This window comes from Melanotaenia boesemani, chromosome 18 (genome assembly GCF_017639745.1).
Source record: "Melanotaenia boesemani isolate fMelBoe1 chromosome 18, fMelBoe1.pri, whole genome shotgun sequence".
NCBI classification, from domain to species: domain Eukaryota; kingdom Metazoa; phylum Chordata; class Actinopteri; order Atheriniformes; family Melanotaeniidae; genus Melanotaenia; species Melanotaenia boesemani.
This window is the reverse complement of record NC_055699.1, coordinates 13,472,869-13,497,309: the sequence shown is the minus strand read 5'-3', so window position 1 is coordinate 13,497,309 and position 24,441 is coordinate 13,472,869. Positions and strand designations below refer to the sequence as shown.

Sequence of the window (24,441 nt, the reverse complement as noted above, 5' to 3'; positions counted from 1 at the left end):
CTGCTTTCTTTATTCATGAATACACATACAATTTTACTTAGCTTGCAGTCTTATTTAAATGGCTTCTCTTTGTGCATTCATTGTTGCATGTAAGGCCATAGATGAAAAAGACATGTTTTACATCATTGTTTAAAATCCTACATCAATGCAGTCAATGTCCTGTTTGGTTTAAATCAATTCCAAATCGATTCAGAAAAGATTTGTTTTGTAGCTAAATGAACCAGATGGGATTCGACACTGGGCACTTTCAACAAAAGACACACTACAAGTAAAATGCAACCTTGATATGTAGAGACACAATGGAGGGAATGTTATTCATGATTTAGAACATGTAATCACTCAGCCGCTGCTTCACTTAAAGAGTTTGAAAATGAAAATGTTAAGCTATACAAAGCAATGAGAGTGGCACAGTTAGATGATTTGAATTTTTAACATCATAAAGTCTCCATTTCTAAATATTTGCCTATATTTTACAATTGTCAGATGATCAGAATTATAGACACTCAAGCTTTCCATTTCTCTGAGCATTTAAATCTGTAATACACATAAACAAGGTATACACACATAGGTAATACAAACCACCCTCAACAGGCCTTGAGCGTCGCTCCGGGAAGAAAGTCTGCAGCATGGTTAGGTTTCAGAGTGAGTGATAAACTGTCAGCCTCAGTGTTTGTGTGTTTTGTAAATTAAGTTGTTGTTGTCTTCTCCCACAAAAAACACATTTCATTTGGACAGCCCATGATAGAAGCAGGGAAGTGTAGGTTCAGGCCTTACTTACTGACTGAAACCCAGTTTTCTAAAGTTTGTTTTATAAACAGGCCTAATTAGGCTGATAAGCGAAAAGAAAAGGCCAGGTGACATTAAGCAGGGAAATGGGGTCGCTGAGGGAAGTAGAAATGAAGTCAGGCCAGGCACATGAGCTGACAGAGGTGCTACTTTTTGCTGAATCATGGCTCCTGTTTTAGAATTTAGTATAAAAAAAGCTTTTGTGAAGGTTTTCTCCTAATACCAAACTTTTAAGGTTATTTTTTTGTTTTGTTTTTATAGATTTTTGTTCCCTCCCCCTGCTTAAATCCATGTGTTCATTCATGCTGCTTGATGCCAGTTTCCTCTTCTAATTTCATACCCCCCACCCCCTTCATAATATTCCCCACTTCTCTTCCTTTATGAGCCATTCTCATCTTTTATTTCTTTGTATGATTATGCTCCATACACTGTGAGGTCGTCCCTGTAAAACAGCTGAAGTCATGCTTTTTCATTGCCAAGACATAAACAATGCAGCCTCCTCCTTTGCTATCTGTCTGCCTCCCTCCCTCTCTCTTTGGCTTCCTCCCACCCTTTCTCTGTTTTTCTCTTATTCCAGCCAGTGCAGTCTGGGTGTGGTGTGTGGTAGTCGTGCTCAGGGAAGCTTTGGAGACATAAATGCGGAGAGCGATGCTGCATATTGTATATCTGTGTCTCTGTAGTTTTTTTGTTTTTTTTCTGAAAAATAGCCTTATCATTTGACATACTATTCATTGGCCAAGTGGATGCTTTGTCAGCATGAACACATAGCAAAGTCTGAGCCTGAATAACAAACCTCTGGGATTATTGTTCTCTCTCTGTAAGAGAGGTCAAGTGAAAATTTGAAGCAGTCAGGCATTAAATTAACTTAAGTACAATAAAGAATTTTGTTACTCTGCATTTTCCCCGAGTAGAATTCAGTGGGAGAAGCTTTTTCTAGATTTAACATGTTTTAATGTCCTGTTCCAGCTGTGGAACAAGAAGAAGTTGTTCAGTGTCGAGATACACACTATCTCTTGCACTTACTTTTCATGCACTGTTAGTCATGTCTGGATGTCAAGGGAAGCGTGAGTGTGTCAGAATGATTTTTGAGTCCTTCTTTTCCCTAGTTTGACAGGCTGGACCAAGGGATCGCAGCGCTCGTCTCATAGTCTCTATCTTTTTGTGTTGTTTCCCACTAGTCCGCCCACTGGAGATGGCAAATCGGGCTCCAGTACTTTACCGCCAATCAAATCAAAGACCAACTTCATTGAAGCCGACAAGTACTTCTTGCCGTTTGAGCTGGCATGTCAGTCCAAATGTCCCCGCATCGTCATCACCTCACTCGACTGTTTACAGGTCAGTGGCAGGACATGTCAGACTGCAGAACTCCAACTGTTTACATGACTGTTCCGATATGGAAAATCCTTTGAAATATCTTTGGACATTTTAGTTGAATCCTACTGAGGAGATTTAAAAAAAAAAAAAAAAAAAAAAAAAAAGGTAATTTAATTCTGTGTGCAGCAGTAAAGATACTAGTATGTGTTTACATATCTGCACATGCATATGACTTGTAGAAGCTGATAGCTTATGGCCACCTGACGGGCAGCGCCCCGGACAGCACGGCTCCTGGCAAGAAACTCATCGACAGAATCATCGAAACCATCTGTGCTTGCTTCCAAGGACCGCAGACTGATGAGGGCGTGCAGCTACAGATCATCAAGGTGTGCTGCTCTCTTTGCCCTATGGATCATCATAGTTCTTTACATAGATACTTAAGACACTTTATAAAATTCATTTTACATTACAGTTACAAGTGTTACATTTTTAAAGTGTCATTTCCAAAGAATAAGTAAGTAATTAGTAATTTAAAATAAAACTATGTAAGTGTCATGTGAGCTGTACAGAAAATAGAAGTTTGGCAATCATGAAGTTAATCATGGTGTATTTTTAAATGATGAATGACAAAATAAGAGTCTTGAAGAAAGTATTTTCCCATTTGAGAATGACCAAAAATATTTCTGTCATGATTCTGTACAAAGGATGGGGATATTGTACAAATCATGACATTAAAAAAATTTTAAACTGTGAAGTTCCAGCACAAAAAAAATAGAAAAACAAGCTTGGAGCCAAAGACTCATAAGTTAGTCATATCAGTAGAGCTTTGAGTCATAAAAATAAGGCAGTAATGTAAAATGCACTTTGCAACACTGAAAGGAGCAAAAGTTAAAGTACTTAAAATCTAGAACATTTTGAAGATGAGACTGAAACCTACAGAACCAGGCAGTCTAATCAAGGTGGAGATCATCTCACATCTCCTGTCTCTCCCTTTTTCCTCTCCAGGCCCTGTTGACAGCCGTGACCTCTCAGCACATAGAAATCCACGAGGGTACCGTGCTGCAGGCCGTCCGCACCTGCTACAACATCTACCTGGCCAGCAAAAACCTCATCAACCAGACCACAGCGAAAGCCACACTGACACAGATGCTCAACGTCATTTTTGCACGCATGGAGAACCAAGCAGTATGTCCGATCCTCTGAAACACCCAAACACACATAGTTATGTTTATGTAAACACAGATGTTAGAGGCAGCTCCTCTCTTCAGCCACTGTCTGAGGAAACTCTGCACTAACAAAAATTGTTTTCGCTTTAAATAAGTAGCTTTTATGCATAAAAAGTGTGCGTTTTAAAAAATGCCACAATTGTTTGGCTTAATGCACAACTATTTTAGTAGGGAATCAGCTTTGGGTTGTAATTTAATGGCATTAAAACCTGTGGGAAAGCTTTCTATTGATTGGTTTATTAAACCACCTTCTTACATTTAATTAAAGTCTACAGTTTGCTTTGTGTCCAGAAGGACATTTTAGATGTTGCCTTTAAAAAAGAAAAAGAAAAAAAAAAAAAGCTTGCTCTAATCATCTTTTTCTTTTTGAATGACACTTTTCCCCTCCTCACCTGCCTCCCACCCTACCTTTTGGACACATAGCTTACAAATCACAAGCTATCTTGGTCTCTGGCCTCCAGAAAGCGTGACCGCCAGGTAAAGCGTGCAGGACTGCCGTGACATTGCCTGATCAGACCTCTTCAGCTCTTCTCTCTGTATCTGTGTTTGCGCATTAAGCTTTTACCTCATCCACTCATGCACTCATCCGTTCTCTTCCTTTTTTTGCTCCTACACTGCACAGGAGCACGTATGCTGTGTTGTAAATCCACCGTCTGCTTGCTGTGGCTTTTCTTGACTTGCCTACAAATCATCTCGCTTTCCTTCAACACCTCAGTTTTTAACCGCACCCTGGCCGTGGTAAATGTGTATAAATGTCTTGTGTCTCTTGCAGGTCAATGAGCAACGGGTAATTAGTCAGACACAGATGGAGAAATTAAAGTCAGCAGCTTGGTTAATGATAGAGACACAAGGTAGTCTTTGAGGCAGAGTTCTATTGTTGTGTATTCACTGTAGTGCTGCACTGCTGCACTGGGAGATCAAATTTCTATATTTGTGTGTAGATGGGTCCTGCAGCTCAGCATGATAGAATCATTCACATCCACACACACACAGCCTTCACTATCCGACTGAGGTGGCATTTAAATAATGAGCTTTGTTTGTTTGCGCTGCCTTTGCTGTCCCCTCCAGTCGAGGTGCGTTTGTCTGGTCCTGTTATTGCTTGTATTCAATGCTAATCATTTCATTCAGGCAGTATTATCCAGTTTACTTGATTACATTTAGATGTGACAACAGCAGCAGCTTATTTAATTAGAATTGAGCAACTTTTGATGGAAGTGTGGTTTGCAAAACAAGGCTTAATAGGTTTGATAAAAGGGGTTAGTTGACATGCAATTCATGTAATGAGACATAAAATTAAAAATGGCATAAAACACATTGTCTAATTATGTCCTGCAGCTAAAAATCTTTATTCTGGTCATAAGACCTGAATGAAATTTTAAAACTAATTTATATTGGCCATCTGTCTTTTTGCTCCTAGCAGATTTGCACTATTGATTACATTCTTCTTAAATCAACAGTGTTTTTGCTTATGTCTCATTGTTTATACCTTCATTTGTAGCTCATGTCACTTCCTCTCGCTGAGTCATTCAAATCTACCTCTTTGATTTATTTTTAACCTTTGCAAATCTACAAATGCACTTGGATTGCAAATGCACCATAGGCTTTCATTAATTTAGTCTGGCTGAGAAAATTTCCACTGCCTGTTATTGTAATTTTTTTTTTTTTTTAAATTGAACTTGTGTTGGTGTTTGCTGTGAAATTCTGACGTGTGTAACTGTGCAGATGATTAGTTTCTCACTGAGAGAAAAGGTTAAACTTATATTTCCTCCTAGAAACCAATTGTTGAACTGGTAAAGAGGCGGTCTAAGATATGAAATATTGCAATATTTACCAGCATTTAAAAAAAAAAAAGATCCTAACTGTGTGGAAATGTCTTGTGACCCACTTATGGCTCTTGATCTACAGAGCTCAAGCATGGCACCTCTTTCCATTGCTCCCCTCTGTGTGGAGGAGACGTAACACGTGTCAGCCATGACACATCAGCCAGGGCATGGCTGTACAAGCCATTTTCCACAAGAAATGCTTTCTGCTCCAGCAGACTAAAATAGACCCAACACACACCAACCAGCATGAACTGATTTCACAAAGTTTGTCTCATTTGCTGTTTCGATAGCATGTCCTACTACTCAGTACATATTTATGTACATTTCCATACGACCTCACAGCTGACACATTAGATGGTTTGAAGATGTTTTTTTGAAGCTCTGCCGTCGGCTCTGTGTGTCGACAGGCAAACAGTCAGGTTGATCAAACTTGTAAATGTTAATGAGTTTGTTTACATGTTGCTAACATTTCTTTTCTTCCTTGTGTGTATGTGTGTCTTGCATGTGCCTGCTCTCTCTGAATGTTTTTCCTGTCACGTCTCTGCAATTTTTTTTTTTTTTTTTCCTCTTCTTGTTTTGGTTTGTGTGCATGTACCACTCTCCCCTCAGCTGCAGGAAGTAAAACAGCTGGAAAGAGAGCGGCACCGGCAGCACTCCCCAGTCACCCAGCACACAGAGCCAGACTCCCCCCAGCTCCAGACTCACATTCCCCCGCCAGTCAAAGCTCTGGCCAATGAGGCCAACGGGCCTGTCAGCCCTCCAACTCCCAGCATCACCATCCCATCCACACCATCCACCCCTTCAACCCCGGCACCGGAGTCCAGCAAGAGGTCTGCTTCTAGGGAGCAAGAGGAGGAGCCTGGAGAGCAAGGGCCTGTCTACGAGAACCCAGATCCAGAGAATGGTTCTGAATTCTTTGTAGCTGAAAATGAACAGACTGAGGCAGACCAAGCCACTGCAGCAGCGCAGAGTAAGATTCTTCCTTTTATTTAATATAAATTTTTTTCATTATTTTTATTGTTAGATCCTTTGCATATTATGAAAAATGTTAGTTTGCACAAGAAGACAATTAACATCTTTGCAACTTTAACCTAATTAGGGTCTTTTCACACTAACAGAAATGTTTAATACCACTTATTTTAAATGGGGCATATGTAGTTTTTTGCATTAATTAATCAATTAAGAGTCACAGTGAATTTCTCCTGATTGATATTTATTGCAAGGTGAACCAACATTTGCTTTTCCAAACTTTTGATTTAGCCTTTAGCATTACAAGCACGTTATTTATTGCACTCTATTTCTCTTTATGTATGAGTATCTATGTGTGCATTGAAGCTGAATGTCTTTTGTTCAGATGCAGCAGCCCAGCAGCATGAAGGAGCAGGTGAGGAAGAGGAGGAAGATACCCCAAACTATGAAGAGAAAGCCCAGGAAATAGTCCAGAGTATTCTGCAGGAGGTGGTCAATACTGTGGCAGGAGGTAAGATTTGTTATTAATTTCCTTTTTTTTTTTAAGGCAGTGGCTGTTTGCACTTAGAAACAGGTGGCTGTATGGTTGATAACTCATGTAGCTTAGCCAACTACTGCTCTGCTGTTTGTTGAGTAACCTCATAGAAGCATATTTGAGTTTGCTCACATCTCTGCTGAGCAGGAGATCCTGAAGTTCTCGCTTCCCCAGCAAAGCTAACTCTACTTTTAGTGCTACAGAAGATTCGGCGCAGCTAAAGAATTGGCTACACAAGTAATTTCTCCTCCCATTTTACTTCGAATCCTTTCCTTAAATACTTGTGGGGAAAAAGTGTCATCAAGTTCCACCTCTGATGCTGACAAACTGTAGTTTCTAACTGAAAACCTCTCTTAATAAAGTGGTTCCTAGGACAGTATGATTTCTTTTTTAGGTCATGTCAGGCTCCCTTCCCTTTTCTCAAATTCTGACAACAAGAAATGTCTCCTTCTGAACATGCAAAAGTTTAAAAACCCATTTTTTTTCTCCCCTCTAGCAGCAAAAAAAAAAACAAAAAAAAACTTTTTGAGTGGGCAAGCTAATAAATTGCACTTGGCCTTCTTTTTTTGAAACATGTTTTTACCCTTGGGCAGAGATTTGACAACTAAGCTTTAAAGGTCGGGAGGAAGACTGAGCAGATTACACCCTAGTATCCTCTCATACTGTGTTATCAGAGTTCCTTTAGATGTTGTTAAACATGCTGCTGGCTTATATGCCATGGTAATCCTATGTATTCGCACAAAATTGGAAGGCTGTTTCACATTTAAGATCTAAGGGTTTGAAGTTGCTGTAAAAGTTGCACAATTACTGACCTAGTAGAAGATGTTTAAAAGTGTTTAAGCATCCACAACCAACTGCCATGTCCATGTTGTCACCACAGGCCACTGCCTGGACCCCGCAAACCTCTGCTCAGACACCAAGGAGTCTGGCAACGAGGGCGAGCCGGCAGAGCCAGAGCCGGCTGAAGTGGCGACGGAGGGCACCCAGAGCTCCATGGAGGATGAGAGTACGCTGGGGAGCGACAACGAGCATGTTCATGCAAACGGCATCCCCGGCACACCAATTTCTGCCAGCTTCACCCCCTCGCTGCCTGACGACAGGCTGTCTGTCTCGTCCACTGACACTCAGGTGAGGGATGGAGCAGGGTTGATCTCTTTTGTGTAGGACATTTTTAGTAAATCATTTATTTCCATAATCCTTTACATTTTATTTAGTTGAAAGTCTTTATCTTGAGATGAACTCCTTAACTTTTTTGGGAAAAGCAATGAAAGTCTATGATCGTGTGCATCATATGAACTAATGAAACCAGAGTTTCTAATTAATGTGAATATGTTTCCTCTACTGTGTTATGTAACCACCTTTTATTTTTAATCCGGCTCAGTATGACTGCTGCAATTATGCTTGACAGCACTTCTCTGTGATCATGGTCAACCAAACCTAATAGATCTGGAAGCTTATAATCACACACTATAAATGTTAAGTGATTTAGAGGTGTAGAGTTCAGTTAAAGAAGATGTTTTCTAGTTATTTATTTATTTTTTTGCTTTTTTTTGGGTGGTTTTTTTTTTTCTAAGGAATCGGGGGCAACACCAGGTCAGCCACCAGGAGCTAAATTCTCCCACATCCTCCAGAAAGATGCCTTTCTTGTCTTTCGCTCGCTTTGCAAGCTCTCAATGAAGCCACTGTCAGACGGACCACCTGATCCTAAGTAAGATTTTTATTTTATTTAATACAAGTTGTAGTCTTTTACATGGTCATCCTTTAAGATTTGCTTGAGGGATGTCCAACTCTGGTCCTCAACTGTTCTGCAGGTTGTAGAGGGTTGATCTTTTTTGAACTGCTTGTTTTGGATTGTTACCTACAAAATGTGAAAAATTTACTTTTCTACAACTTAGAAGTGCAAGCAGTTAAAAACAAGTACTTATTAGTTTCACTGCAGTAGGTTTCTTGCTTTGTCCAGCTGTCCAAAAGTTAATGATATTCAGGTGAATAAAAGTTTGTCTTGCATTAGTTAAAATGTCAAATATTATTTTTGTTTTTATGACAGCCAGTTATTGACTGCAACTGCATACCAACTAATCTCTATTTCACAGCAGAAGAAGTTATTTTTACTTTCAGTTATGGGCCTTGATGAAGTTATTGGAAAACTAGTTTTATAAAGGATTAGTTATTTAGGATTATGTTCTACTTTATATTTTGTTCTTTGATATTCTGCTTCCTGTGAAAAGCCACTGTGGAAAAAAGCCTTGCATTGCCTCGGATTTTATTATGTGCAGGAATAGACACGAGTCATAGTTTAAAATGAGACATGCTCCGCTGATAACTGTTGTGTTTTAATAATCAGTGATGAAGAAGATGATGAGGCATAACTTAGCGTTTTCTGAATCACTTCCTGATTTCAAGAAGTACAAAATACTTTTTGTCTCTGGCATATTTCTTTTATTCCATGCTTCAGTCAGGGGAAGTTTGTACCATTGGCTTGTCCTGATGGCTGCACTTTATGTGATACCGGATTTCCAGCGTCTTGCTTATAAAACTCATGTTGCAGACTAGGGGATTTTTTTAATTGTTTGCGTTTTTCTTAACCATTACGTATTCACTCTGTCTATTGAGGCCAGAGAAATGTAATTTAAGTATTTCTTTTACTGGTTTTTAAATTGCTGTGATGGAAATTTGAGACAAGTATGTGCATGTTGGATGAAGTCTATGTCAATTACCTCAGCCTTGATTTGGTCTGTCAGAGTCAGACAGATGATGCTTCATTTTCTGTCACCGTCTCAGAACAAAGCACATTGATAGCAGCTGTGTTTAAAATATCATGTTTGCTTGCATTTTCTAACTAGTAGAAAATGGCAATTACTGTATGTACATGTAGTGATTTACTTTGTGTTTTACAAACTATTGATACAAAATACAAGTAATTCTTTTTTATTTTCCGTTTCACTTCAATTTGTTATAGCTTAGATTCTAACATTTTTTTCTTTTTCCTGCCATAAAACCGTATCTCTATATTAAACTAAAATTGCCTGTCATCCTTACAATCACTGTAACAAGTTCAGATCTTCAGATTTTCTCAGCCCTTTATATATATATATATATATATATATATATATATATATATATATATATATATATATATATATATATATATATATTTATATATGCAAGAGAGCTTTACAGACAAGCAGCCAAACCCCAAATATAAAGTAGCTGAACGTATGATCCTTTTGAATTTTAAGTTTTTCTGGCCTGCTGCTGCAGAAAAACAGTTCAGACAAGCTGAGGCTGTGTGAGCAGAAGCACTTTGATTTAGTTGCCTGAGCATTGCTTTGAAGGCTGCTGAAGATTTTTAACGCTGATGGAGAAATACAGTTTGATGTGGGCTTGCACTGTGCTTAAAGAATGATAATTGCATTCATAGGTTTTTGGTGACAGTTCTGTTTATGATGGGATTTATTGTGTGACTGAATTGTTAAAGGAGACATATTATGCCCTTTTTCAAAAGTTGATATAATTTCCTAAGGTCAAATGGGATGTCTGTAAAGTGTTTGGTTGTAAATAATATATGGGTGAAGTACTACAGCAACTTTCTTAACCTTTTTGACCCAATTTGCACTCAGTAACCAACAAAACATGTTATAGAGAATACAGAAACTAGCCTAAAAGCTAAAATTATCACACTTATCAAACCAAGTTCCCCACTGACACACAAAAAAAGGGGGAAAAAAATAAAAAACTTGACTCAATTTATTTTGCATCTCTGAAAATATAAAACACATGTCCAAGCTAAAGTATAAACTAGTAATCCAGACTGCAAAGCATGATAACCGCATATATTTTTAGCTGTCATGCTAGCATGGTAGCTCCACTAACAACCAAAGAATCACAAAGCCAAGGTTTTTTTTATTCTTATGTATATTGTTTGTTTTTAATTTGTGTTTATTATGGGGGGGTACTGATTCCTGTTTTAAGAATAATCTTTACTTGGGTCACTCTTGAACTGGTTGCTAAAACAATATGACGAAAGCTTGTTAGCATACCCTAGCCTAGCAGTTTTTTTGCTAACCACTGCAAACAAAGTCTATCCAGTGGGCACTTACGTCTTCTGATAATGAGGGTTAATATATCAGTGATACTGCTCTGTCCAGTGACAAAATCATGTCTCATCTGACCACAAACACGACTGGCTCACTGAATAACCTTTTTTAAGAGTTTATAGTTACTTAAGATATCCAAATATATACTCAAGCACATAAAAAAGTTTCATAATGTTCTCATTAAGGTGCATGTTAATAGGTGTTTAGAGTCTTCTGCAGATGACTTGGAAAATATTGAAAGTCTTAAGTTATTTTTATGCAGCATTGATGCTCATTTTCAAAAAATAGAAGTCACTTCAGCGCTGAAGTTACAAACATGGCCATATACACAGACATTTTCTCTTACTGTGCTCCAATTTAATCTCTCTCCTTAATAAGTAATCTAGAATAAACTCTTCCAGATATTAACCTTATTGTTTATCTGTTTTACCCCCTAAAATTTCATGTGTATTCTAATATTTTATATGTCTGCAGAATCTTTTTCCCTGATTTTACGCAAGTTATAAGAATATTACCAATAAAATCATCTACTCAATTTATATCTCTTCCCTCACTGCCTCAGGTCTCATGAGCTGCGATCAAAGGTCTTGTCCCTCCAGCTGCTGCTATCCATCCTGCAGAATGCTGGGCCCATCTTCAAGACCAATGAGATGTTCATAAACGCCATCAAGCAGTACCTGTGTGTGGCCCTGTCTAAGAACGGTGTTTCCTCTGTGCCTGAAGTCTTTGAGCTCTCGCTCTCTATTTTTCTTACTCTGCTCTCCCACTTCAAGACACACCTCAAGATGCAAATCGAGGTAAGATATTTTTCTTTCTGCGACTTAAAATGACTAAAGAGTAACATTTCTCTGCTTACAACCAAAGACTTTCTTAGGATGTGAAATGTCTGTTTTAAATTCCAGAGGAGGGTAAATAAATAAAATAATAAAATAATAATTGTTCTATTGATTTGTAGTTATAAGAAAAGTGAAAAAAATGAAAGGAAAAAGACAGGAATTGATTAATTGCTTTTTTTCAGACTCACTAGTGTGTTTCATGGTATGTGCCACACTGTCTTCTTTCTGTCATCACCTGTTTGGATGGTAACATGTCAAACATCACATCTAGTACAATACTGACACACTGACTCCATTTCTTAAAACAGCAGGCATCTGACACAGATGGCATCGGCCACATTACTCACACACAGTGCTGTAACATTCTCTACCTCAGCTAAATTACATGCCTTTGAGCTTTCTGTCGACTACAGCTGTCGCAGTTTATAACACAACCTCCACTTCTTTTCTCCACTTATACACACAGCTCTTCTTGTACAGCTATTGTTTATATTTTTGATCAAACTCTGTTTTCAGGTGTTCTTCAAAGAGATTTTCTTGTATATCCTTGAGACGTCCACTAGCTCCTATGATCACAAGTGGATGGTCATACAAACCCTTACTAGAATATGTGCAGGTTTGCTCCTTTATTTTAATGTCTTTATAACATTAATTGACTGTGTAATTGATTAAATAATTTATGTTCTGATAAAATGATGCCATATCTTTAATCTAATTACTGTTTTTTTTTACTGTGTTCATCACTTAATGCATCAGTTAGAAAAATAATGCAGTTATTCAGATTTATGACTTTGACTTTTCTTGTCTGCCTCTTTCAGATGCCCAGAGTGTAGTAGACATTTATGTGAACTATGATTGTGACTTGAATGCTGCTAACATATTTGAACGGTTGGTCAACGACCTTTCAAAAATCGCACAGGGTCGGGGAGGTCATGAACTTGGCACAACACCTCAACAGGTAATAATTTTTCCTCTTTTTTTTCCTTGTCTAATTCTAAATGTGCTTTTCTTATAATATTTTAAAATGTGTTTATAATTTGGATAACACTTCTTGCATTGTTGTCTAGGAGCTGACCCTAAGAAAGAAGGGACTTGAATGTCTAGTCTCCATCCTGAAATGTATGGTAGAATGGAGTAAAGACCAATACGTCAACCCCAATTCCCAGACCAGTCTTGGTGAGTTCACTGCACTGGACATGAGTATAAGTTATCAAAACTATCTGCCTGTCGTCTTACTTGATCTGAATGCAATCCAAATTCAAATCCAAGAGAAACTTCTTGTCATATCCTTTGCCAATAAATAAATTATGGGAAAAAGGGAGTGTGACACTAACTGTATGTTGAGTTCACCTCTACGGCAATGGTGGGACCTTTTTTTAAGAAGAGCCATAGGGGGAAAAAAGCTTTTGATTCACCAGTCAGGCTCAGACAAGATTGTGAACTGAACCATCTGAGTTTAAGTTTATCTCACTGTGGTAACTGGGTGAGAAGTTCAGAAATCCAGGAAGAGACTTGAATAAAACAGCTGCTATTCTACACTGAAAGGAGCTGGTTAATGCTTGCTAACCCTCAAAGATCATGGGCAGCTGGGTGGTGGTTAGGAGCTTATTTAGAGCGAGTGGAGCTGCAGGAAGTTGCTTGAAGCAGTGAGGCCTCAACATCTATGCTGCCCCTGCAGCTACTGCAACTGTGAAAGGATTAAGTGGTTTTTGAGGAGGAATACATGAATGGATGGATGGGCAAATCTATTAATTCCTGGAGAGGATTTGAAGGAGGTTTGGTTACAGTGCAGAAACTAATGCCTATCACTGTATACCACAGTTAGTGCTTTGTATATCAACACACAAATCCTCTGGTGGAACTAGTCCCACTAGAAGTGGGTTTGAATGCATGTTTATAAATTAAATGAAGGTGATGCATGCTGTAATTTTTTACAGTACCTGCAATTTTATGGTTTGTTTGTTTTGTCCTTAAAATTGTTGCAAAAGTTTTGCTTTTACTCTGTAGTCTGTGTATTATGTAAAGCATTCTATCAAGGTTATTTAGTAGTCTTTGCTATGATTTGTCTAATCACTTTCAGTGAGCTGAAATTTGGAATAAAGGTTGTATCTATCAGTGTGGTTGCAGTCATTTATAAGATTGATGGTTTGCATTCAGTGAGAGTACTGCAGCTCCAAAATATGAAAACAAACATTTATCAGCTCAGCTCCAGCCAGAGGAGGCAGCGAGATAACACAGTCTATTGCCGAGCGGCTAACTTCAGGAGGTTTACACCCTAAAAAAAAGTGATACCTTAAGATGAACCCATCTATGACAGGTGGAGCAAATCCTGTGTAAGAGACAGCCCCCAGGTCTTCTGCACAATGAAAGATTTCAGTAGCTGGCTGAAGGAGGAACTCAAGCTAAGATAAAGTGCAACTTTGTGAAAGGACTGGAAAGATAACCCATAAGTCCCTAAGCCTAAGGCTGGCTCCTGAAACTGTCCACAAGCCAGTCTTGGACTAAGCTGTCGTCACAGCTAACCAGCAGAAAAGGCTACGTTGACTCACAGAGATATTTCTCTGCCCAAACCCATGACAGCTTATTGGTACGCAGGCAGCAGCTTCTATTGAAATGGCTGCTGGATATTTTATAACAAATGTAATAGATGCACAACATGATTATTGGTGATAAAAGACCATGATATATCAGGCCAACTCTTTCAACTTTTCTTTGTTTAATTTTCTACCCTTTCTGAATGACTTCAAAGCAAGAGCAGGTAATGGTATCGCAATATGGAGTGTTTGTTAGAAGTTGTTGTGATTTAAAAGTAGTTTTCAGCCTGTGTTTCCTCAAGTTTTGGGCAGTTTTGTTCTTGTGTTGCATCATATAGGCTGTGGTTGTAGGCTTGTGTTACACCTTTATGCCCATAGACATTAACCAGAACCATGTTTGGACTTACTTAACCTATTAGGGCTTGAGATGCCTTTGTCTTCTTGTTCATGGATTAAACTGTTAGTAAAAACTTTTTTTTAAGGCTTAATTGGTAAAATCACTTTACCTATTAAGTCACTGATCACTGTTCCTCCACCTTCTTCACTCTACTGTGTACACATAAGAATGGGAAGCACACTGCCGGCTAACATTACTGACAGGCTGCCCTGAATGTTTTAAAGAGTTTCCGATGGGTAATCAGATGCCTCACTTCAGTGCAGCCGAGGTTACAGAGTGGACCTGCTCTGGCAACAGCTCTGAATCTTCAAGCTCTTCTTAGTCACCTTAATAAACCACTTTCACTGGCCTCCAAATTCCTGCTTCTTTCCCCTCCTTTGACTGCCTGGAGTGTTTTCGATATCCTACCATCTATAATATTCTCCCCTGCTGCCCTGGGTTACACCTGCTGTGTGTGACTGTGTGTGTTTCTGGAATTCATTAGGCTGTGGTCATGCACTTGTCGTTTTTTTACCCTCCCTGCCAACAACCATTATTAAGAAGGCCCGAGGCTCATTTTGCTCTGTGTTGCAGTTTCCTCTTTCAATTACTGAAGTTTAGTTCCCTCAGTACTAGCTTTCAGTGAGCTAATTTTTTAAGCCTCCAGGCTGGGCTTTTGCCAGTGCCAGATATGTTCACCTTTATGATGGTTTTAGGGGCTGTTTTATACAATAACAGTGGAATACTTGGTTTATTTACGCTTCTGTATCACTCCTTCTGGTTTGTCTTATCTTGTGTTGTTGCTCTTTAGGCCAAGAAAAACCTTCGGAACAGGAGAGCACAGACACCAAGGCCCCAGAGACCATTAATCGTTATGGGAGCATTAACTCTCTGGACTCCACAGCCTCGTCTGGCATTGGAAGCTACAGCACACAGATGTCAGGCACTGACAACCCTGAACAGTTTGAAGTCCTCAAACAGCAGAAGGAGATAATCGAGCAAGGCATTGACCTGTGAGTTCTGCTACATGCACATAAATTAATCATTTGGTCCTGTTGACGTTATCAACTAAATTAGGTGTCTCTGGATTTTACAGATTCAACAAAAAACCAAAGAGAGGAATCCAATACCTGCAAGAGCAAGGCATGCTGGGTACAACACCGGAAGACCTTGCTCAGTTCTTGCACCAGGAGGAGAGGCTAGACTCGGTGAACAACTTTTTTTTTTTGTTTTGTTTTGTTTTATGTTTTATTTTATTTTATTTTTTTTTCAGTTTCTTGGCAGAAAATCAAGCACAAAACTTTAAAAATTACACATTTCTACAGCTTGGCGAGAATAACAAAAGGAAGCTCAGACAGTGATTCCTTGATTTATTAAGTTTTTTTATTGATGCTAGTTTTCAGTCTAACCCCTCGTTTCCACTGGTTGCGTCTGTGCAGCGTTATAGGCTCGACACACGGGAGGCGACGTCACTCCTTCTCCATTCATTTTCTGTGGAACTTGCGCGATGAGGTGAAAATCGCTGCCCTTCTCCGGCCAAGCGACAGGCGACATTCGTGCATGTGAAATATTACACTCGTTCATGCAGACGTGCACATGGGGGCTTGCAACACGCCACGAGAAAATAGAAATGGCACTACAACCAATCAGCGAGAGGCTTTATCAACTGACAAATGAACTAAGAGCAGGCTAGACAGTGCAGTCTGCAAACACTTTCAACATTTAGCTGTGTCTGACATTCCCATACTTTACAATTCTTCACACAGAGATTATAGAGATGTAAATCGGGGAAATTTGTCCGAATGTAGGTTCTGGATTTATCTGGATCAGCCTTGAGGTCCGCCATCAAATGATGATACTCACCATGCTGTTTCCTTGTTTGTACAACAGGATGAACCCAGGGTTGTCTTTCTCTTTTGTACAATAAAGTCAAAAGCAAAATTTCTGTCAATTTAAGCAAAATCTTGCTCCCAACAAAGATGTAGTCATGCCTTGTCACGGACTGCTTTGAAATTGTCAAAATTCTCTCCAATAACATAACCAATCAAATTTCTTGGAGAAAAGCTTACCTCCGTGGTGCGTCAATCCACACCGGGAGCGTGTCAGGTGCGGAGCTCCCGCAAGTGCAGTCCACCTAGCTGGATCCGCAAGATCACGAAATCACAGGAGAAGTGGAGAATCTTGTGATTCTCTACTTCCAGGATAAACGTCTCGTTGTCACTGAGACACCCTGACCAGGTAATGGCGTGATGGTTCAGCGAGAGCTAAGCTGCACCGGGGCTCTTATTTTGAAAATTACTGGAATCTTTTATGCTACTCCTGTGTCTGATTTCTTGTCTGCTCTGAACTACTGAGTTTGACGCGCTCTGGACACGTGTTACGCCAAAAATTGACTTGGCACGTATGTTTAGCGGAGAGCCGCAACAAGGCGCTTCTGGAATGCTTCTGACACAGCGCACACACACCCGGTGGAAACTGGGGGGTAGGCAAGGACTTCCCTCTTGTCTTGCAAGAGGAGAACCAACTGAAAAATGTCACCTTTAATTTTAAAGAGAAATAAAAATAAAGTTATTTCCACAAAATTTATCATTGAAAACAATTGATTCATAACAAAGCTTTGCAAACATTAGCCAAATAAAATTATAAATAAAAACAATCTGTCAAATTATTGCTGCTGTAGATTTGTAGACTGTTTTTTTTTTTTTTATTTAGTCTGATTCTACTTTGTCAGGTCAAAAATTACAGATTTCATGTGATTTGTGAATCACATATAAATTATGTCTGCTTGTTTCACATGCTGTTGCATGTTACACAGACTTCACAGATGACCATATCTTCTCATTATTACATTTGTTTAAATCCAGGACTGCTATCATGGTACTCAGTAAAAACACAAAAGAAGTCACTGCAGGGCAGACTGAGACAGTTTTTTGTTGTTCCCATGAAAAATGTGCTATTTGTAACTGACGTGGAAGGAAATCGTGATATCACATATTAAATGGAAGGATATCCTGGGATAGTTTTGGCATGTCATTTCTTTTTGGTAATTTTTATGGGGTTTATTTGAAAATCCTCATAAAATGAGCAACTTGCAACCAGCAGAAAAGTAAATGTATTTAAAGTATTAAATGTTAGCTTAAATTTTTTTCTGATTGGACAGGGTCTCAGTGCGAATCAGCATTTAATATTATTGATAACAGTTGGATAGAAATGAGGGCTTTTAGCTGCAGTAGCAGCACAGCAGTGGGATGCATACAGTGGGTAAATGTGTACGTGGATTATCTAATCAACACTGACCAGATTATTCAGCACTTAAAGGCCTGAAAGTATAGGAAATATACAGATGCATGGACAAGTTTACAGTCCTAAAAGTTATTTGCTTTTTTTTCTTTTGATCAGAGAGATAATAGTTTAAGAACAATGTTGATCCCTAAGTCAATTGAAGCTAAATATCACACACAAAGGGTTAACGGCACAGAACTTAAATGTATTAAAATGTATTCTAAGCAAACTTACCTTCTGTCTTCTTTTAGACTCAAGTGGGAGAATTCCTTGGGGATAATGACCGTTTCAATAAAGAAGTTATGTATGCCTACGTGGATCAAATGGACTTCCAAGGCAAAGACTTTGTTTCAGCACTGAGGATGTTCCTGGAGGGCTTTCGGCTCCCCGGTGAAGCCCAGAAGATCGACCGACTCATGGAAAAATTTGCTGCAAGATATCTTGAATGCAACCAGGGGTAAATTAAACTCTCTCAGAATATTTCATCCATGAATATAAATTAATTTGGTTCAGTACAACTACTACAAAATGTCCTGCTGAATCTTTTCTTTTACTTACCTCCCTTTTTCTTCTCATTTTCAAGACAAACCCTCTTTGCCAGTGCTGACACCGCTTACGTCCTTGCCTACTCCATTATTATGTTGACAACAGACCTTCATAGTCCACAGGTAAGAAGTCTCTTTAACAATGCAGCTGCCTTTGGGTTTGTGTTTTGACAAAAGCCATTCCTTTGAATATCAATCAAACATAAATCACAGAATGCATAAGCAGCTTTTGACTTGTATCCTTATTGTTACCCTGCAAAGGTGAAGAATAAAATGACGAAAGAGCAATATATCAAGATGAATCGAGGCATTAATGACAGCAAAGACCTACCTGAGGAATACCTCTCAGCCATATATGACGAGATCGCAGGGAAGAAGATTGCCATGAAGGAGACCAAAGAACTCACCATGAAGTCTAACAAGCAGAGTGAGTCTCACTGCTCTAAGCTGTCTCAGAAATGTGATCAATAGGGTTTTAGATCAATCAGTCAATCAAACTTTATTTATAAAGCACTTTTCATGCTGGGGCAACACAAAGTGCTTTACATGAAAAATAAATTTATGCATATTAAGACAAAAAAAAACTACATAACAGGAAAATAATAAAAAAAAAGTTACAGTTGCACGCAGGAACATGCATATATACACACAAAGCAGATAGATTTCATTATTTTAGTTTTGAGAAGAGCTACAGCATTGATAGCTGACTTAAGTTTGCTGTTAAAATGATCCACAATAAAATCACATAATGCAGGTAAAATCTGAGCAGGAATTTGGTTTAAAATTTCAATAAAATTTGCAGCCACTTCAGAAGTAATATATCGTTTCCTCACAGTTCTCACTGAGGCCTCCTGTTGGCTAAAAGTGGTGATGTTAAAAAACACACAGTAGTGGTCTGACACAACCAGGTCAACAACAGAGGGCACACCAGTGGACAGACCATAGGTTATGACCAAGTCCAGGGTGTGTCCTCTGTTGTGAGTAGGCTGTGTGACATGCTGTTCAAAATCTAGACAGTTTAAAATATTTTAAAACTCCTCTGCATGAGCATCAGATCTGTTGTCAGTGTGTAGATTAAAATCACCAGTTATTAAAATTTTACTGTATTTTGAGTGTATTACAGTTAAAAAGTCAGAAAATTCTTGTTTAAAGCAGGAGGGGGGCTTGGGTGGTCTATAAACAGTCACAGATAAAATAGGTGTGTTGCTAAAAACAAACGCATGATATTGAAATGACGAGTAATTATCAAACAACAATGTTTTGCTAAAATTGATCCTCGAGCAATTGATGCAGTACCACCCCCTCTTCTGCCTCCCCTGACTGAAAATAAAAAAATTAAAATTTGGGGGAGAAGCCTCAGTGAGGATAGCTGGAGCATCAGCATCAAGCCAGGTTTCAGTTAAAAAGAGACAGACAATTTTATTATCTGAAATAAGATCATTAATTATAAAAGATTTGTTTAAAAGAGAGCGGACATTTAGAAGTGCCATGTTAAAAGTCATAAGTGAGTGAGATGTGGTGTTTTCCTTGACTTATTGTGACAAAATGAAGAAAAATCTAGTTTGTGTGTGTGTTTAACTGTATTTCTGCCAAGCAGGTGTGGCCAGTGAAAAGCAGAGGCGCCTGCTATACAACGTGGAGATGGAGCAGATGGCCAAGACAGCCAAAGCGCTAATGGAGGCTGTCAGCCACGTCCAGGCTCCATTCACCAGTGCCACACATCTGGAGCATGTTAGGCCCATGTTTAAGGTAACACCAGCAGATGCACTTATAAACACATACTGCAACTGCACACACTGTTGGACACAAACTGGAGTAGCTCATCCTTGTTGGCGTTCCACAGCTGGCGTGGACGCCCTTCCTGGCTGCTTTCAGTGTGGGTCTCCAGGACTGTGATGACACTGAAGTGGCCTCGCTGTGTCTTGAAGGAATCCGCTGTGCTATCAGGATAGCTTGCATCTTCTCCATACAGGTACTGCAGCTTGAGCTGCAAGATCTTTGTGTTTCTATTTTCTTCACTTTGCATCATTCTGAATCTGTTGTTTCATTGTTTTTGTTTCCTTTAGTTGGAGAGGGATGCCTATGTGCAGGCTCTGGCAAGGTTCACCCTGCTGACAGCTAGCTCTGGCATTGCAGAAATGAAGCAGAAGAACATTGACACCATCAAGACCCTCATCACTGTGGCTCACACTGATGGCAACTATCTGGGCAACTCCTGGCATGAGGTTTGCCTTTTTCATTGTATTTAAAATGTTTTACTTTCCCTGATCCTGTTTCCTTGTGACTCTTCTGACATCTACAGTTATTTAAACACCTCACGGTTCTGTTTATTCTCAGATCCTGAAGTGCATTAGTCAGTTGGAGCTGGCTCAGCTGATTGGTACAGGGGTGAAGGCACGCTACATCTCAGGGACTGTGCGTGGCAAAGAGGGCTTTATTGCGAGTACAAAGGAGCAGAGCAACGACGAGTACCTGGGCTTAGGTCAGAGGCAACATTTAAATGCATTAGAAAGTTGAATGCCACAGCATGGCCCAGATTATGTCTTCTATTGTTGATATAATTTTATCTGACTGTAGAACAACCTCTTCATAGACATTGATATAAGGGTTTTTTTTTTTTTCTTTTTTTTTTCTAGAAGAAAAAAAACCCTTGTATCATTGCGAAAAGAAGACAAATTGAAAGTCTTTGAGTCATCATAGACAAATTTTCTGCTTATGCAGATGTCTGAATCCTCTGTGCTTTGCTCTGTAGTTGGAGGGACTGTGGACCGCAAGCAAATTGCCAGCATTCAGGAATCTATTGGAGAGACCAGCTCTCAGAGTGTGGTGGTAGCTGTGGACAGGTACTGTAATTTTTCTGACCTAAACTTGATGCTGTTAAACTCCCATGTTTACACCTAAATCGGAGCAGACAGTATGGTTCACATTTTCTGTGCTTAAGCTAAAAAGATTCTTCATAAATGTAGCTTTGAAATAATCATTGTCACGTATTTTTCTTTAGGATATTCACAGGCTCTACCAGACTGGATGGTAACGCAATAGGTGAGTCTAGCCGAGCCAGCTACACTCTGTTCATTTAATCACTCCAAGGACGCCTGCATTATTGCACATTTTGATTGGCATGACTCACAGATTCTTGTTTAAAGCACTTTTCTTTGCTCTCTGTCTTCATCTTGTGTCCATTCATCAGTGGATTTTGTGCGCTGGCTCTGTGCTGTGTCCATGGATGAGCTGGCCTCGCCTACACACCCACGTATGTTCAGCCTACAAAAAATAGTTGAGATCTCATACTACAACATGGGTCGCATTAGGCTGCAGTGGTCCAGGATCTGGGAGGTTATTGGAGACCACTTTAATAAGGTGGGTGAAGACTGATGGAGGAGTAAATGAGTTCATACACACCATCTCAAACATCCTTTAAGAGAAAGACTTAACTTTACCAAACAAACTGAATACAGAGGGTTCATCACAGTAGGCAAACCATTCATAAGTCTCTACAATAGAAAAGTAAAATAGGACTTGAACCAAAATCATCTTTAAAAAGAAACAAGCTAGTTCTGGAATAGATGGAATAAGATTATCTATAGAGTCAAAAATAAACACAGTTGCAGTTTAAAGACATCTTAACCTAACCTCAAAATTGTACATTTCTGTCCATTAAAGAAAATTATTTGGTTTGGCTATACGAAAAGTGTCCTGATATAACTTTTTGTTGTGAATTGGTGTTTTATAAATCATTTTATATGAAGAGAATTGTTTGTTTTGTTAAATTGTTGGTGTCAATGATGATTCAGATGTTGCCAAAGACTTTAAAACAGCTGCTGTCTCTGTTTCTGGATCCTTTACAGCCCACTCAGGAAATGAGCTGGAAATTACTGTTTTACTGTTGTAATGGTATAATTTCTCATAAATCTCTGATAAAAACAAACTGCTGTCAAAAAGGCTCTATGGGTTGGTTTTAAAACAATCTTCAAAGTGGTCATTTATCATGTTTAAGTTTTTCCAGTGAAATATTTTCCCCTGGAAAGTTGCAATTTTTATAAGAAAAATATCTGGGGAATGTGGTAGGAAAAATGTTGTGAAAGATATAACCTTTACCTCTGTGTAGGTCGGCTGCAATCCCAACGAAGATGTAGCAATTTTTGCAGTGGATTCTCTCAGGCAACTATCCATGAAATTCTTGGAGAAAGGCGAGTTGGCTAACTTCAGATTCCAGAAAGACTTTTTGAGACCTTTTGAGCACATCATGAAGAAGAACAGGTAATAAACCAGTTGCAATCCTCTCTGCAAGTCTTTTGGCTTCAGCTTCTTTTAGCAACGAGTGAGCAAATTGTCTATTTTCCCACTCGGATGAAAACACTTCAGCTGACCCATTTCAGTCTTTTTGCATTATCCTCTCAGTGAATTCACACAAAAGTTTTTTTTTACAAATTAAATTGGTTTACATCTATTCTTAATAGAATTTAAATGGCTCTAATTTATAAATGTAGCTGTTGCCGTAGAGATAGTCTGTGTGCAGTATGTCAAAAAGGCAAGCTGTTTCGCTTTTCATTGACATGAAACAGGAGTTAGCTGGATAAGTATGAATCCACCCACAGACTGAGAGCTTCTGCAGGGAGGATATGGCTGGCAGCCATGTAAACCCTGCAGTGCAGTGTGTCCATTAGACTCACTCATGGTGCTGTGTGTGTGTTTGTGTGCGTGCAGTGGCAAGTGGAGGCAGATCCGTTCTTTCATTCATAACTGCTGAGCAATTAGGGATTCTTTTCACTATGACAACAGATGCTGCAACAAAATCAATGTAGGAATAATCATTATGCCTGAAAGTGAGGCTTTGTGTGTTATAAGGAGCATTTAGAACTTACTGTCTTCAATGAAAAGATTAATTTTCTCTTTTGCTTGCAACTTTTCTCTCCATTTGCTCCATGGTAAACCTATTCTCCTTTGTGCTTTTTTTTTTCTCTCCACACCAATTTAATCATACCTTATCTGCTTTTCAGGTCTCCCACCATCAGAGATATGGTAGTACGATGTATAGCCCAGATGGTCAACTCCCAGGCAGCGAACATTCGTTCAGGATGGAAGAACATTTTCTCCGTCTTCCACCTGGCTGCGTCTGACCAGGACGAGAGCATTGTGGAGCTGGCCTTCCAAACCACCGGCCATATCGTCAGTGAGTCCAACACCCAAGTTAGATTAATCTTGTGGTCTTCAGATGTTGAATTAGACTGTTCTCACAGACTGTTTTCCCTGCATCCATCTTTACCCCCTCCCTCTCTTTTTTGGGTTCTTGTTTTAATCTCCTTCTGCTCATCTCCCAGCGAATGTATTTGAGAAGCACTTTGCGGCTACAATCGACTCCTTCCAGGATGCCGTCAAGTGTCTGTCAGAGTTTGCCTGCAATGCCTCCTTCCCAGACACCAGCATGGAAGCCATCCGCCTCATCCGACACTGCGCAAAATACGTCTCAGAGAGGCCACAGGTCAATATCAAACCTTACAGAACACTTTATTTTTTCATATACACTCCCACATTCATCTTTTTGAAGCAAAATGCATTGACTTAACTGTGCATAAGGTTAAATACTCAATACAGTGCATAGAACTGACTGTTTGCAACAACTAAAAGCTGTAATAAAGTCAAGAATTAACCACAACTTTTCTTTTGAATATGATTGCTTACTATATATTATTATGGGATCAGTCATTAAATTTTATATCAGTGGCACATGGATGAAAATAAATATTTGTGTAGGAGGGTTTATTCCTTCCAGAGGCAGAAATTGTACAGTGGTGAGTGTGGCTTTTATTTCCCTGGCAGGCCTTCAAAGATTACACCAGTGATGACATGAATGTAGCACCTGAAGATCGTGTGTGGGTTCGGGGATGGTTCCCAATACTCTTTGAGCTCTCCTGCATCATCAACAGGTGTAAACTGGATGTCAGGACCAGGTAGGTAGGCTTCATCCTTAGCCTGCTCTTTCAGGGCTGTCAGGGTGTATAATTTAAGACATAAAATATATGTATTTATAAATTGCATTGTATTGGAGCTAAATTAAATGGCAGAAGTATGGACAAATACAGATGTTTATACTCCTGCTGCACTCCCAGTTTGCAAG

General features: G+C 39.2%; 1 protein-coding gene across 2 annotated transcripts in view; it reads left to right on the top strand.

Moving 5' to 3' along the window:
• The window catches only part of arfgef1 (ADP-ribosylation factor guanine nucleotide-exchange factor 1 (brefeldin A-inhibited)), a 49,895-nt gene that overhangs the window by 19,747 nt on the left and 5,707 nt on the right, over positions 1-24,441 (top strand). Inside the window, exons 3-30 of one of the 2 annotated variants that reach the window (XM_041967507.1) lie at positions 1,965-2,121; positions 2,340-2,486; positions 3,106-3,285; positions 3,750-3,803; positions 5,759-6,119; positions 6,504-6,629; positions 7,534-7,781; positions 8,228-8,361; positions 11,313-11,547; positions 12,103-12,202; positions 12,405-12,544; positions 12,654-12,762; positions 15,308-15,509; positions 15,593-15,704; positions 18,030-18,235; positions 18,362-18,446; positions 18,585-18,750; positions 19,921-20,072; positions 20,167-20,295; positions 20,390-20,548; positions 20,661-20,805; positions 21,076-21,166; positions 21,325-21,365; positions 21,514-21,683; positions 22,432-22,583; positions 23,324-23,496; positions 23,645-23,805; positions 24,144-24,274. In XM_041967507.1, the coding sequence (XP_041823441.1) occupies positions 1,965-2,121; positions 2,340-2,486; positions 3,106-3,285; positions 3,750-3,803; positions 5,759-6,119; positions 6,504-6,629; positions 7,534-7,781; positions 8,228-8,361; positions 11,313-11,547; positions 12,103-12,202; positions 12,405-12,544; positions 12,654-12,762; positions 15,308-15,509; positions 15,593-15,704; positions 18,030-18,235; positions 18,362-18,446; positions 18,585-18,750; positions 19,921-20,072; positions 20,167-20,295; positions 20,390-20,548; positions 20,661-20,805; positions 21,076-21,166; positions 21,325-21,365; positions 21,514-21,683; positions 22,432-22,583; positions 23,324-23,496; positions 23,645-23,805; positions 24,144-24,274 (4,266 nt within the window). The remainder of the gene's footprint in view (positions 1-1,964; positions 2,122-2,339; positions 2,487-3,105; positions 3,286-3,749; positions 3,804-5,758; positions 6,120-6,503; positions 6,630-7,533; positions 7,782-8,227; positions 8,362-11,312; positions 11,548-12,102; positions 12,203-12,404; positions 12,545-12,653; positions 12,763-15,307; positions 15,510-15,592; positions 15,705-18,029; positions 18,236-18,361; positions 18,447-18,584; positions 18,751-19,920; positions 20,073-20,166; positions 20,296-20,389; positions 20,549-20,660; positions 20,806-21,075; positions 21,167-21,324; positions 21,366-21,513; positions 21,684-22,431; positions 22,584-23,323; positions 23,497-23,644; positions 23,806-24,143; positions 24,275-24,441) is intronic. The other variant, XM_041967508.1, reaches the window with a different exon arrangement.